At 39.5% G+C, this 14,933-nt stretch overlaps 2 protein-coding genes across 3 annotated transcripts; one reads left to right on the top strand and one right to left on the bottom strand.

The window, feature by feature from the left end:
* Positions 1-70: 70 nt before the first annotated feature.
* zgc:152951 (uncharacterized protein LOC569013 homolog) lies at positions 71-8,642 on the bottom strand. 2 transcript variants are annotated; one of them, XM_063499436.1, is made up of 11 exons: positions 8,488-8,642; positions 6,900-7,147; positions 6,659-6,776; positions 5,209-5,361; positions 4,893-5,087; positions 4,019-4,092; positions 3,510-3,707; positions 3,275-3,412; positions 3,099-3,188; positions 2,729-2,872; positions 71-2,577 (listed from the first exon to the last, which is right to left on the bottom strand). In XM_063499436.1, the coding sequence occupies exons 2-11, from the start codon at positions 7,137-7,139 to the stop codon at positions 2,449-2,451; spliced, it is 1,479 nt and encodes a 492-aa protein (XP_063355506.1). In that variant the 5' UTR covers positions 7,140-7,147; positions 8,488-8,642; the 3' UTR covers positions 71-2,448. The 2 variants fall into 2 exon arrangements, with proteins under 2 accessions (XP_063355506.1, XP_063355508.1); XM_063499438.1 differs by lacking the exons at positions 4,893-5,087; positions 5,209-5,361.
* Positions 8,643-9,152: 510 nt separating this feature from the next.
* Positions 9,153-14,663, top strand: lg16_19h3orf38 (linkage group 16_19 C3orf38 homolog). The gene is made up of 4 exons (XM_063498284.1): positions 9,153-9,331; positions 9,555-9,730; positions 10,847-11,055; positions 11,243-14,663. Exons 1-4 carry the CDS (start codon positions 9,205-9,207, stop codon positions 11,604-11,606), a joined length of 876 nt encoding a protein of 291 aa, XP_063354354.1. The 5' UTR covers positions 9,153-9,204; the 3' UTR covers positions 11,607-14,663.
* The last annotated feature ends 270 nt before the right edge of the window (positions 14,664-14,933 follow it).

The raw sequence follows: 14,933 nt of genomic DNA, 5'->3' as shown, positions 1-14,933 counted from the left end.
TCTGCTTTAAAGCTTAGGTTGCGTGCCGTGGGGTAGTATAGTAAAGGAAAACACAAACTCAGTATATGCATATAGGTCAACATTGCATATTTATTTAGGGATGTAATTTTTTTTTTTTTGTCAATCCTAGGAAAGAGGAACAGTGATATTAGAATTGTTTAAAAAAGGTTTTTGCATCACATCTTCCTGATACATGAGGTATGTTTTTATTATTTTTTTGGGGGGGGGGGGGAAAAAAACAGGGAACATCCATAAACATAAAAATCTTGTTTAATTTAGTCCACAAAGTGTCTCCCACTCTTAACACTAATATAGTAAAGCCAAAGGTGCACTTTGTTCCTGAAGGCTGCATTCAAAGAAAACCTACAGTCTGTTAAATAGACTGGTGTCCTCAAGTCTATATGCAGTAATCAGTGTATGACTGACTTTTATCAAATGTGGTTTTTTTACTTTGTGTACTTTGATATCTGACACTTTAGGTCCAAGCAGTTCTTATAGCCAAGCATACAGGCTGGGGGGGAAGAAGAACCCCCCCCCCAAAAAAAACGCTAGCCAGCAGAGGCAGTCCTGTTATAGTTACTATTCAAGAATGAAGGGTATTTCTCTAACTCATGCAGCAAATGTGTTCCAGCTCTGAGACATGCTAATTTAACCATTTGCTTTGGTGCTGCTTGTAGCCTTAACAAAAACACACAGCAGTGTGCAGGAATTAAATGCTGAAAATGATTTTGCAAACAAATACAAACTATACAGAAATGCTAAGACTAGAAAACAACATGGAGCATACGATGCACTGATGACATCAAACAACCTGGTGTCAGATTTTGCTTTGACCTGAGATAAGAAAATCTTAATTAAGACGATGTGACACATAGAAACTTAATGGAACGTTATTGCACTGCTATGCAATGTACAATGAAGCACCATACTAAAAATAATTTAAAAAAAACCCATGAAAGGCTAAGTTTAAAGAAAAGCTCAACTCCTAAATAAGAATAGTTTTTGTAAACTTGTTCAAGGGGAAACTAAATACACTAATATCCTATTGAATTAATGACCAACTGTTTGGTAATGTACACTTCTAAAGACTTTTTTGTCCAGTTTCTTTAGACATGCTGAAATAAAAAGCTGGATCAACAGCACATTATTCACATACAGACAAACAGAACAGCGACCTTGTGAAAAAGTACAAATATGTCTCAGTAGCATAAGTTGGCAAAAAACATGCAAAGTGTCAGAGTGCATCCCGAACGGGTTTGGTTTTGATAAATGTTTCATAATTTTCTTTTTAAAACAAATAACTGTGCTAAAAAACCCAAAACACAGTAATAGCACTTCTGCAATTTACAGTGGAATACCTGGATTAAAAAGAGGGTTGAAAAGCCACATAGGCTAACATGCATAGAGGAAGAATAAGTTTACCTATGGTGGATAGGAAGACAAACTGATCCATACATTTAAATAAAGTCTAAGCAGCGAACACTGGATATGTCTGTGCGTTCTACACAGTGCACACAGGAGGTGCTCCTTTGCTGACGTAAATCAACTACTCACTGGGTGCATCCTATGCTGACCAACTAGGACGATAAGAGCAGCACAACCAGATTTCATTTGTCCCCTTTAAAAAAAGCTCAGGGGTTGTTAACCGCAAACAAACTCAAAAAGGATCATTATTTACAAAATCTTCACCTTGCATTTCAGATTCTACAGCCACAAGCTGAGTTGTGACTATATAATATCAATACCTATATTCGATTTCATTTAAAAGATAAAAGGTGCAGCAGCTAATCCTTCCTTTCCCTGCAGAATGCAAAATCAAATCATTTAAATATGTAGGTTGGAAATGCTTAAATGAAGGACCAGAGAGAAGAAGGTGCAGTCTGCTGCACATGAATGAGTGTTTTTCTTTAAAGTTCAAAAGGTTTTCTTATGGCTTATAAAAGCAGTAGGTTTGGATAAGCCAAGTTATCGTTTCCATCTGCTATAATTATACGCACCACATGAATACATCAACCAGTGTTGAACTGGACAGAGAGGAATGGGATCATCTATGACTCCTGAGTGGCTGACATGGAAAGGAGAGCCACAACTATGGTTACAGATAATAAAATATGTTTGGTGTGCATTTGATGCCATCAAGCTGCTGGAGTACACCATTCATGTGTAGAAAATACTGAGATGATCTTACCAAATTCTCTAGTATTTACACAGCATCAAAAGATGGGGTGTAGGAGCTTAACATGAGAGCAGAAAACTGGAACTGACAGCAATAAAATACAGTGCAAATGTGCTCCTCATATCACAGGGACATACATTATGTTCTGTATAAAACATACGCGTGGTTAAGAATCAGTGTTTTTCCATTTTGTACGGATTCAATCAGAAGACGATGGACGTAAAACATGTAGACGTACATACAGGTAGATGTGAATGCATTTGTGTGTGAGCTCAGTGGGTGCTGTTGGAGCTCCAGTCGTAAGGGAGAAAACTGACTTTGGTCTTTCCAGCAGAAACGACGCCCTGCAGGCTGGTCTTCTTCGGTGAGTCACCCATGTGATCCAGCACCCATCCCAGCAGCTATGAGATAGAAGGGGATGCAAAAAAAATAATAATAAAAAAAAAAAAAACCTAAAAAAACTAAACAAAACAATTCATCCATTTTTCCTACCACAAGAAAAATTCAGGATCCATACATGTGCACACATACAGCTGTTAAACTTAAAAATACCTTCTCATCCGTGCCTCCAAAGTCAGCTTTGTACCACTTAAATATCTGACTTAGGCGCACTTCTTTTTTCACACAGTCTACCACACAGGCGTCATCATTCTCCAGGAAGGCCTCGGCTGCTGTGCGGAGCTGGCTGTCGATGTCCTGAGAGAGGCGAGCACATGAGAATTAATTTCTGACCATTCGGGCTGCTGCGATTACGGGAGACATTATGAGGCAAGACTTGGGACTCTGACTTGGGAAGCCTGATAGGAAATCTATGGGACAATTTCACAACTGTAAAAACTGTGACAGAAGAGGAAGTTTCCAAGTGTATTTACTTTAACTAAGTCTTCTCAGAATCAAAAAAGCTAAAGTGAAATCTACTTACTTGTGGTGTGTATGTTTTAATAGGTGGACAGCCCTTTGCACCACAGTTCAAGGCAAAGTGAATCAGTGGCTCAGCATCTGGAAGTGCCACCTAGTGGACAACAAGAGACATGACCTTTAGTTAACTCTAAAGAAAACTGCCACCACATAAATTCAGCTATCAAAATGTGTGAATACTTGAAGTCGTGGGTCCGTTTTGGAGAAGGGTCTTCGAAGCTGTGCAACACCTTTTCTGTTCCCTCTAAGAATGCCATTCTCAATGTCCTGCAGCGTGAATACCTCTCCTCCAATCAGGTAGCTCACATAATTGAAGAACTACAAAACAGTTCAAAACATTCCTAATTTCAGCACATAAGTCTTATTGATATTACAAAGGAATTCTGGGGGAGACATTGTAGCTGTGTAGTCCTACTCTGTATCTTTGCCACATGTTGGTGGGAGCCCCCAGGCGTAGGTACCCATGGATGACTAAGGCATTGTAGATATTGATGAAGAAGGCCAGCTTCTCCTCCCGGCTAAGTGACAGCAACTCCACCCTCTGCAGCTGAATGGCTAGCTCACAGTAATGCTCAAAAGCAGGATTCGCTGACATGCCTTTATAGTCCACAGACTGTGGGAGCATGGACACAAAGTACATGCTTTTAATTTAACCATTTGTACAGGGATAAAGTAACAGAGAAGCATTATCCTGTCAAAATATCTTAATGAACAACCTTGAATGTAGGTCACAAAAAGACCTGCAGTGAAAAATAAAGTAGAAATATTTGCAGACAAGTTTTTTTCTGTTTGCCAAAGTGAAACTTCATATGAACACACAGCTTGCCCAGTGCAACAGTACACACTGTGTGGCACAGATCCAAATGCACTGTTGCTTTTACAAAATAGCAACATGCACTCAGTGAGCATCAGGGACAACATTACCTTGCCATCGGCAGAGAGATGCTCCGAGAACAATTTCAGAATCATCTCCCGTAAAAGCAAAGAGAGCTCAGCGGCTGGCAGGAAGACAAAAAGAGAAAAACATGAAATAAAAATCAACATAGTTCAGAGCCAAAATTCAAATTATTAAACAAAAGCTGGAAAAAAACAAAACAAAGAAAAAAAACAAAAAGAAAACAAATACAGGGAAAAAAAATTGTGCTTTTTATCAGGCGCTATAGAAAAAAAGGAAGCTGGGTAAAATCCTGCTGGTATCATGGTGTGACTCTACAGGTTCTACAAGTGTGCAGCTTTCAGGTATAAACACACCAACACAGAGCCAGCCAATATGACTCACCACCACCATTGCAGAAGTAAAGGAATATCTGACAGGAAATTAAACCAAGTATTAATTTGACCCAAGCCCACAGCAAAGCAGGAAACTGTTCTGAAACAGCCAGCAGCTGACAATGAAATCCAGCTAGGTTCTTTGCAGCCTGATACACTTTATGCATAATATCATCATAAAGCATTATGATCAAATTTAGTTTATTTACTTAGTCTAAATTTGCTAAGTTATCTTAATTCACTGATGAAGACAGTGAGTTTAAGTATTTTTTAAATACTGCATAGATTTTCAAGACAGAGAATGCACTCAGTCACGCAGGCGTTGCAAGCTAATGAGCGAATGATGTTTTTATTGGATACACCATATTTCAGGTCTTAAAGCCACAAACCCAAGCAAACCCAGAAGGATCATATGCTAAGTTAGCAGCAAAGAAAGGACATGGGTTAGTAGAGTGCTGAAAGACACTGCTCAGAGTGAACCTGAAATGCGATCCGTGCACACTCAAAGCCTGATCTGGTCCTGACCTACCCTGCATGGGACTGCAGGTTGCAGTCTGTCCTGCGTTGAGAGCTGAATGAGGGTCATCCTCCAGTAGCCTGTACAGTGCATCCATGGTGTCTTTTCCTTCGCCAAAATTGCCATCCTGCTGCTCACAGCCATGAACTCTGATCATGTACTTCTTCTTCAACAATGCCTGTCCAGTATTACAGGCTGCAGCCCTGGCTAGTGTACACATAGCCACAATCAAGTGCTGACAGAACTGAATTTGACTATGTGTTGTAAGAATAAGGGTGCTTGGAAAATTGCATGAGATTTTACCTATATCACTGACAGCCTTACTTACCCATGCCCTTCTCTTTTTGCAGCCAGTCAACCAGCTGACTTCCTGAGAAGCTCTTTTTGTATAAAGTCAGCCCCCTCCTATGACTGCCAATCATGCTGGCATGTTTGAGGTCTTCCACTAGGTCTGCCAACTCATCTCTCTCACACATAAATTCTACACACGTGGAATTTCCAGGTCACACATGTATAAACACACAGAAATATAATCATGTTCACACATGTATGAAAGAATTTGATAAACGATGTAGTTCTGCATCTGTGAAAAAATGTCTCGCTGGTGAGAAAGGGTATTGCCTGAGCTGGGTAAACTTCTGGCTTCTTTCACTGCAACACAGCAGCATTGCTTTTGTTTTGTAAATGAGATTTTTGGGATATACACTATTGAAGAGAAATTAAGTAAATTTGTAACTGTGTATATATGGCACATAAAGCATTACTAAGTTTGTTTTAAGCATCAGACTTCAGTCCTGTTTATTATAAAAAGTCTGACAGGCATCACAGAGACAAATCATGTTTCCAAAGAAATATTTACACACACAAATGGCAATTTCATTCTTTTTTCCCCCATTATATTGTACACTTACCAGCCACCTAATTAGGTACACCAGTTCAACTGCTCATTAATGCAAATATGGAATCAGTGAATCTCATGGCAGCAACACAAGTCTTTTAGGCATTCTTCTGCAACATTTGGATGGTTAGAATCTGGTATAAGGAACATATTGTATAATATGGTTGTGACTGTGAATGTAAAGGGTGTCATTGTTAAAAAGGCAAAACTGTAAGTACTCCAATAGTCTATACATCTGTGCAAAAACTAAATAAAACTGCTCTATCAGAAGCAGCTCACCTACATTACACTGACTACGATCCGATGACTTGTTCTGCTCTTCAGTTTATTAACGTTAGGTGCCAGAGATGTATGTGTAGCACTACGTACTGCTGATTTTAATTAAACTTCACAAAAGCTAACACTGAATTTCAATATTTCTCTACAAACACTGTTTACACTGTACATATGAGGTGCTGTGGGGCAGCCCAGCACTACTAGGCTTATCCAGAGTTTCAGGTTTCCTGTATCAACTGTCCGTGTTGGCATTTGGAGGAGTAGAGGAGCATGGATGTAAGACACACTCACACACATCTAATGTTGCCTAAAAATACCCTTTTCACTACATCAGCCAATGCTATTTCATAACCACTCTTTGCTCTTGGCTCACCTTCAGCCAACAATGACTATGCATCGGACACGCTGACTTCAGCCCATGCTTACCTTTGATGCTTGTCTATTTCTTGAAAGATAGGCAGTTAATATACTACAATATCAGACGGTATTTTACAAATATATTTAAGAACTGCATTAAAATGTGCCTTAAGAGCATTTTTGACTGTAAAGGAAAGGAAAGTAATGATCTTAAGCAGACAAAAACTCTTAAGAATTAATTCCTTACCTCCTTCGTTCTCCGAAGCTGTATGCTCTGACTGACTCTGTTGTGGCAGAGGTGGTGCATCTGCTGGAAGGGGCTCTTCCTTCACCAGACTTACCAGCCTCTGAAGCTCTTCAGGTGACTACAAAAATGACAGTATCAGTTCAAATTAGTTTTTCTCCCCCCTTTTTGGACATTGCTTGACCTCTTAGTTTACTGGTCATTAGGGAAGTGGTATCGTCAGAAATGTTTTCCTTTTCCTCACCAGTTTCTGCAGGTCGTCGTTACCCCCAACATGAACATTGTTGAAGAAGATCTGAGGGACTGTGCTGCGTCCTGTCAGCTCCTTCACCTTTGCTCTCAGCTCCGAATGACTACCGAGGTCTATGTCACATACAGGCACTCCCAAGCGCCCAAGGGTGGCCTTGGCCTGCGTGCAGTGTGGGCAACCCTGGATGGAATACACAGTTATCCGCCCAGGAGCACTGTTCTCATAGTCTCCCATCGGAAATACTAACGGAAAATCAAGAGAGAAAGATTTATACAATTTGAAGAATGACAAACAGTGCTTAGGGATGAAAAACAGTTCATCCCTAAGCAGAAAACATACCCAACATGAAGCACACTTTTGGCTTCCTCAATTTGTACAAAATGTAATAAACTTCTTGAAATAAAATTATCTAGTTTTAGGCTTTGTGCACATGTGCACACATATCCAGTGTATACTGTTTATATGTACTACCCCTGTGACCCGGCCCCAGATAACAAGAAGAAAATGTATGGATTGTCTCTAATCACACAGAAAAGTATATATATTGAAAAGTATATATACAAGTTAAAATATATAGGTACACCACCACTAATATTCAGTTAAGTTTCCCTTAGCAAGTTGCACCTCAACAAGACACTTTTGATATCCATTATGCTTATGGCATAACTGTGCCTAAATATTAGACCACTATTCTTGGCAGAACTGGTGGAGTTTAATTTGTTTGTTGACACAGCTCAGGCTTTTAAGTGTAGTCCACTCATTTTTAATAGGTTTGAGGTCAGGGCTTTAGGAAAGTCAGTCCAGAAGCCTAATGTTTAATGCTCAATCCATTTCAAAACTAGTTTGAATGTTTGTTTGGGATCATGGTGATGTTGGGACATCCAGTTATATCCAAGTTTCAACTATCTAGCTGTTGATTTGAGGTTAAGTTGAGGAATTTGAAGGCAACCTCGTTCATTATTCCCAGCCCCAGAGCATGATACTACCACCACTAGACACTGGCAGTTTCTTCCTCCTGCTCATTTCTTAATGTTTCCTTGTGTTGAAAGCCGGCCAGTGTCCTGCGAAATGATTTTTTTTTTTGCAATGACACAGTTCCTCATTCCTTCTGACAGCTTTAGCTTTGAAGTCTATCAATATTTGTCTATGCGACCCAGGTGCTAGATAAAAACCAGCAGGAACAGGTCAATGTCCAAAATAAGTTTCTGTGTCATTGAACGTACACATGTCAAATCCCCTGATTTGCTCTCGACAGGAACCTCCGGGTCTAATCGCGTTACCACAATCATACACTGATTTCAAGAAAAGTATCAAACTGTAAGATGTTTTAATTCAGTATGACCAAAGATAAACAGTAAATACCAACGTGTGGCTGAATGTGAATCCCGACAGAAGGGAAAATAATATTACATACCCTAAAACATTACTGTAAGTGGACCAGCAGTTTAACTGAAAAAACTAACAAGAATGCCTAAATGTTTAAGTGACATGTAAATAAGCGGCACTGCACTAACAGCATACCAGCTAAGCTAAATGAATGGATAACTAGCTCAGGGTACATTAGCAAATAACAGTACGTTACCTTTCGGGTTCCCTAGCTTCACAGTACGATATTAAACTGGAGAACGGATCCTCTTAGCCTCGTTAAAGCATATTAATATGATAGTGTGACGCCAGCTAAACAGGCTGACCAGCTCTCCTGTCCGAGCATCGCTCCTGCGCAGGCTAGCTGCTAGCTTGGTTTATGATGCCTTCAGGGGCTCGCCGTACGCTTCAAATTTCAACGATTGATATTTTGGTATTTATTCTAATGAGCCTCTAATAACTCAAAGAAAAATGGAGAAAACTGCCATTTTTGTACGTAATAATTACCTTAAAATGTGTCAGTACACAGCACCAGTTTCCCCTGAATGATACAGCAGAAGACATGGTACTCTAGCTCCTACTTATTAGTGAGAGCAAAAGGTAACGGAAAAAAAAATGTTTGTTTTTTTTTGTTTGTTTGTTTTAGTAAATATCAAGATTCCCATATTTTCTACACCCCTAAATTCAGCGAAAGCCCTTCTGTGCTACATTCGTGTTCCCTCTGTTATCGTAATTTCTAGCTATTACGGTGACAATTACGGTGTTGACAATACCTTAAGTTGTCTGCCCTCCGAGATATAGCGAACGCATCAATGTAACATAGCAACCAGTGTTTTGAACGGATCCCGTTCCCACCACTGCTTGTTTCCGTACGGAGAGATTTCTTGCAGGACTCGCATGGACGAAACCGCCCCAGTGTTTTCGTTTCGCAAAAATGTCAGGACTATCAGAAACAGAGCGTGCTGGATTTACGAAGATACTGAGCCTAATGACAAAAAGCGACTTACTGTCACTCAGTGATACGGTCACGAATAAGATGATAGTCGTGGAAAACATTACGGGTAAGACTTTTATTCAATTTCATATGGCAAAGAGGAAGTCAGCTTACCTGAAGTCTTTACTGGAGTCCAGTGAGTTACATAATGTCCTTAATCAAGAGATTTGTTGCATACGTACCAAGAAATAACAAATAAATTGCATGAAAAATTTCAGTGTTTTCTCACCTCTGCTGGATAAATAAATGATTAGCTTATCTTACTCTTTCTGATCATTTTTCCACTGCAGAAGCTAAAGAAACCATTCTCTCCTTCACTAAAAATGCCGAAGAGCTCCTGAGGAGGAAAAAGGTTCAGCGTGACCTGATATTCAAGTACCTGGCTACAGAAGGCGTGGCGATGCCCCCAAACAGCGAGAAACACATGCTTATAAAGAGGACCCTGGAGCTGTGGTCCTCTGTAAAGGTAACTTGACACACGAGAGAAACAGAAGCCACTGCCGCCAGTAAATGTTTTATTTGGGGATAAGCCAAAGGCGACCCATCTACTTTATAAAGGATGGAAAGTATTGTTTATTGAATAGTGAAGTCCAGTGAAGTGAAGACATGGCACTGATGTTGGTATGCATGGAAAGAAAAGACATAATTAGGGTTATTCACACACAGTGTCCTCACACACCTTTATAACAGGTTATATATTGCTTTGAAAAAGTAATCACCGAACAACAGACTGTGCCACCCTTGGCAGCAAGAACTGCAATCAAGCAGTTTTGATATTGAATAGGCCATTCCAAAAACTTCATTTTATTTTTTTGAGCTATTTAGAGGTGGAGTTCCTGTTGTGTTTTGGATTCCTGTACTGGTGCATAACCCTAGTGCTCTTGAGCTTCAGGGTGCAAATTGATGGCTGGACATTCTCTGGATTTTCTGGTAGAGAGCAGAATTCATGGTTCAATCAGTCAGGGCAAGGCATCCAGATCCCAAAGCAGTCCCAAACGATCACACTACCACCACAGTGTTTGACTGCTGCTGTTTTTTTTAATGAAATGCTGTGTAGTAGTTCTACACCAGATGTAACAGGATGCAAACTTTCCAAAAAAGTTAATATTTTGTTTTATCAGTCCACAGACTATTTTCCATTGTCTTGACGATCATAAAGATGTTTTTTTTTTTTTTTTTTTTTTTTACTTAGGGCCAGGTAGGGTTGGATAGCTTTTTACTCATAATAAATGCAAACATCATTTAAAGACAGCATTTTTGTATTTACTCTGGTTATCTTTGACCAATACTAAAATGTGTTTGATGATTTGAAGCATGTAACTGTGACAAATATGCAAAAACATAAGAAATCAGGAAGAGGGCAAATACTTTTTTACAGCACTGTATATTAAAACTAGAATTTGTACTTCCCAAAATTCAGGGTCAACACCAGCTCTAAAATCAAGACTTAGTCAGACTTTATATTTTAGAACCTGTTGCCATTCCGTCAAAGAAGTGACCTTCTAGCTAATATGGGTGTAGTGCTCTGACTTGTAGAGACTGAAGATCATCTGTGACAACAACCTCTCATTTCTTTATGGAGGTGGTGGATGAAAACCCTCAAGGAGAGGCGGCTTCTGATTCCTCAGATGTGAACTGTGGGATGGGCTTTGATCCGCTGGTCCTCGGCCAGCAGTTCTGTCAGTGGTTCTTCCAGCTGTTGAACAGTCAAAACCTTTCACTTGGCCAACAGCCCCAAGACTGGGGACCACAACATTTCTGGCCTGATGTGAAGTTACGTCTCCTCTCCAAGTAAGAACCTCATTAGTAGTGAAAGCAAATGAGAATTTAAATAATACTGATGTTGTGGGTTTATAATCTTATTCAGAGTAGTCCTCTGTTCCAGGTAGATTATTCCTTCTGATTTTCTTCTTATAAAGCATAGAGAGGAAGGTAAAACAACCCCAAAACACTAATAACAGAGTTATGTCTTTCTCAGAGCTGGCAGTGAGCAGATGGAGGAGTTTCTGGGTGCTGATCTGGTTAGTCTTCGATTCTTGGCACTGACCAGGGATGAGCGTCTCCTCTTCAGTCCCAATTTGGATCCCCATGGCCTCAAAGCCTTGACCTCTCCTCATGGCTTGGTGTTGGTGGCTGTTGCTGGGACTATTCACAGAGATGCAGTCTGTCTGGGAATCTTTGAACAAATATTTGGCCTTATCCGCTCTCCTCTGGACAACAACAGCTGGAAGATAAAGTTTGTCAACCTGAAAATCAGAGGGCAGGATGCTCTTAGTGGGACAGATGTGGCAGCACCTGCTTTGACCTACAATTCCAGTGAACTGCAGCTTCTCTGTAGCTGACAGTCAAGATATATTAGTTTTAGATTTATTAGTTTTATTTCCTTTCACATTATTTATCCAAAAGTGGTTTGAAGGTGGTTTGGCCTTTTTGTTCTACTCTACACTCATCTTATTTGCATGAACACTTATTTTCTGGGCATTTGGGACCTCATATTGCATCTAATAACTCATCTGACACAACCCTATCTTCTAACTTATAGGCGGTCATGCAATAATATAAAGGTAGGCTCAAACTGATGCATTTAAATTGAATATTTACATCATAACATGCAATGCAGAATTCTCAAAGATTATCCTAGAAGGTAAATGGATGGGCTGCTTTAAATATACTGTACCTTTTTGCAAAGCATGTAGTGCTTTGAAAGCCTGTGCCTTATGTAAAATATGTTGAATGTATACATTTGTGGTATAGTGACAGTAATAGTGTTGCTCAAAAGATCACTTAGAAATGTGCTTTTTTTAGGGGGAAAAAAAGCACATTTAATTTTATTTCAGCTGTAAAAATGAAAAGAGATGTAAGTGACTATGATTTTTAATTGGGTATGTTCATACAGAGCAGCCAGCATTTCAGTGTCGCAGCAGGACATTGCGATGCCTAATGCAGGTTTATAATGCTAATATGCTTTTTTCTGAGATGGCACAAGTGAAAGCAGTTATACTTGTTCAAACAACAATAAGCGAGAATAGGTATCAGCCTTTGTAGGTTTCATTGTCTGAACAAAAACAACCAAATATCTTCTGAAACTCTTCAGATTATACTTGTTTGGAAACATTAATGCCATTTCATGCAGACAGTTGTTAAAATGCATCTTCCCTCACAGAACACAGCAAACTAACACAGCAGTTTTATCTGTGCCAACATAACCTCAAAGGATTTAACATAAACTTGCATTAGGCAACATAATGTCCCAACAGATGGTTGTAGAAAATGGGCACCTGTGTGATATGTAGGCATTTTATTCAAGGTGTTCACAGTTCCTTTAATCAGTGCCATTCACAACATTTCTCAATAATTTACTGTTGGATTAAATTTAATTTTGAATGTGTTTTTTAAAAAAAAGTTTTATGAGTAACAAACCTTTGAGATGTAATGTAGCCCTTTATTAACAAATAAATATCTGTCTTTATGTGACACTACAAAGTCAAGCAGTTTGCTTTCATGGGATGAATTGAAGCTATCCCACAATGTTTACAGATAAACAGTCTGTTAGAAATACCAACAGAGTAACATAGTTCAGAAAAAGCTCTGATTTGAGCATGTCTAATATTTAGGCAAATGTGCATATAAAAATATTATAATTTCAGCTAATTTGTTCCTGTTCAGTGCCAGGTGTTAAGTTGTTTAATTAAATGGCTGGAAGTTGGCGATTGGAAAACATTGCTGTGAAACTGACTCTCCTTAATGAGCTGAATTACAAGTCTAAATGGTGTTTTTTTAATTTTGCTGTTTTAAGGATCTCCCAGAACAGACAGTTATACTTCTTTTTTCTGCTGCTTCCTTTAGGGGCCACCAGAGTACCTCATCTGTTTCTAGCTCACCCTGTCCCTACCCTCCTCAGTGTCTGTCACATCAACCCTCTGCATGTCCTGCTTCCCTACATCCATTAATCTTCTCTGTGGTCATCCTGTTTTTCATCCTCCCTATAGCCCCATATTCAACGTCCTTTGTCCAGCATATCCACTCTCTCTCCTCTGCACATGTCCAAACCCTCTCAATCTCGCTTCTCTGATCCGCTTAACCTGAGCTCTCCCTCTGATGTACTTATTTCTAATCTTTTCCATCCTGGTCACTCGCAATGAAAATCTTCAACTCTGCCACCTCTCAGTGTAATGCATATACCGCTGAATCACTTGCAGGACGACTGTTTTTTTGGTACCAAACTCGTCATCCTACTATTCCCAGCGCTTGTTTAGAAAAACTGGCTTTGTGGCATTTTTTAAATTGTGACCAAACAGTGCAGCTGTGGGCAAAATAAAAACATACTGCACTTTTTCTGTTTTTCTCCCCTGGACTCCCTTTTGTCTAGAAATTGTGTGAGTCAGCACAACGTTTGCATGATGAATCTAAGACAAATTTAGCTCAGGTTAAACCACTACAGTGACAGTCAAACAGATGATGTCCTTGAATATTAGAGAGATAACCTCAATGATTAGATGATCATCTATGAGCAAGCACTTGGAAGTGGCAGAAAGGAAGACCCTTTTAAAAGGAAGCGACCTCTGGCACAGGTCTTAGGGAGGGACAGTCATCTGTTTCGGAGAGAGTAGGAGAATGTAGAGAGACCCCGACCAAAACATAAAGCATTTGAAAGAGTACACAAAAGTTGATGGCATGCAGTAGTACTATATGAATGCATCAGGAGTAAAAAGATGAGTTGAAAATTAATGCAATCATGTAAGCTTCCAGCTATCATAGCCTGCCATTTCTGCTGTTCGCTCTTAACTTTTAAAACTCAAATCTCCACAGGGTTGATGTCTGAGATGTTGTGTCAGCAGTTAATGTCTATATATTTAGCCACTTTCATACTCTTTGAGTAGGTTTGATTGGACACAAGCTGCCACACCACCCTGGAAGGATTTTACTGGTTGGTCAGACGTTTCATATAAAAATATACATTTACTACCTATGGTCAGGAAAAAAAGAAAACTCAGTGCTATTGGGCTTGACTTTTTTATTGGACCAAATTGCACATGACATATGAATTCATCTAGACCTGCTTCAGACAGCTGAGGATTTGAAATTTTGCTGGACGGGATGAAGAAAACAGGTCGCTTTTCCACACAATGTGCCTAAGATCATTTTACATGTTCAGACTCACCTGCGCTGATATCGCATTATCAAGTATATGTGCTATATACTAAACATATGACCTGTATCAATGCTTCTTTGCATTTTTCCCTGCAGTTTGTTCTAGTGTGACTTTTGAAAATAGTTTGGCAAAGCTTGTTAATACTCATGGTACAAACTGGGTCACATTTGAGCAACACCTGAGCAACATCCAGTTTTTGCTTCTTGCTTCTAGATGTTTTTTTTTGTTTTTTCCAGCCAGACAATTACACCATCTCTATATAAAAAAAAAAATAAAAACAAACGTGACTCCTTATTAATGAAGTGGATCTGTTTTTCCATTGATTCTCCTGCGTCACTCTAGCGAGGGCATGTGGGGTCTAGTGGGGGCACAGAATATGCCAGTATGACTCTGTGGCTTTGGTGGGAAATGTTACATGTGGGAAATTATTCTTGGCAGCCTCTTTCAAAGGCCCGTGGAATACTTAATATCTGTGACTGTATGGGTCGGAGCCACACGGGTCTTTGTGCTTTATAGG

This window comes from Pelmatolapia mariae, linkage group LG16_19 (genome assembly GCF_036321145.2).
Source record: "Pelmatolapia mariae isolate MD_Pm_ZW linkage group LG16_19, Pm_UMD_F_2, whole genome shotgun sequence".
NCBI lineage: Eukaryota > Metazoa > Chordata > Actinopteri > Cichliformes > Cichlidae > Pelmatolapia > Pelmatolapia mariae.
The sequence above is the reverse complement of the archived record's forward strand: the minus strand, read 5'-3'. Positions and strand labels throughout refer to the sequence as shown.

Bases quoted from the DNA above. Each gene is read 5' to 3' on its own strand.
- zgc:152951 (XM_063499436.1), bottom strand. From the start codon at position 7,139: ATGGGAGACTATGAGAACAGTGCTCCTGGGCGGATAACTGTGTATTCC. The intron at 6,777-6,899 runs GTGAGGAAAAGG...TCATTTTTGTAG, and splicing joins ACGACGACCTGCAGAAACTG to TCACCTGAAGAGCTTCAGAG. The intron at 3,189-3,274 runs GTATTCACACAT...GTTGTCCACTAG, and splicing joins AAACGGACCCACGACTTCAA to GTGGCACTTCCAGATGCTGA.
- lg16_19h3orf38 (XM_063498284.1), top strand. From the start codon at position 9,205: ATGTCAGGACTATCAGAAACAGAGCGTGCTGGATTTACGAAGATACTG. The intron at 9,332-9,554 runs GTAAGACTTTTA...TTTCCACTGCAG, and splicing joins AGTCGTGGAAAACATTACGG to AAGCTAAAGAAACCATTCTC. The intron at 11,056-11,242 runs GTAAGAACCTCA...TGTCTTTCTCAG, and splicing joins AAGTTACGTCTCCTCTCCAA to AGCTGGCAGTGAGCAGATGG.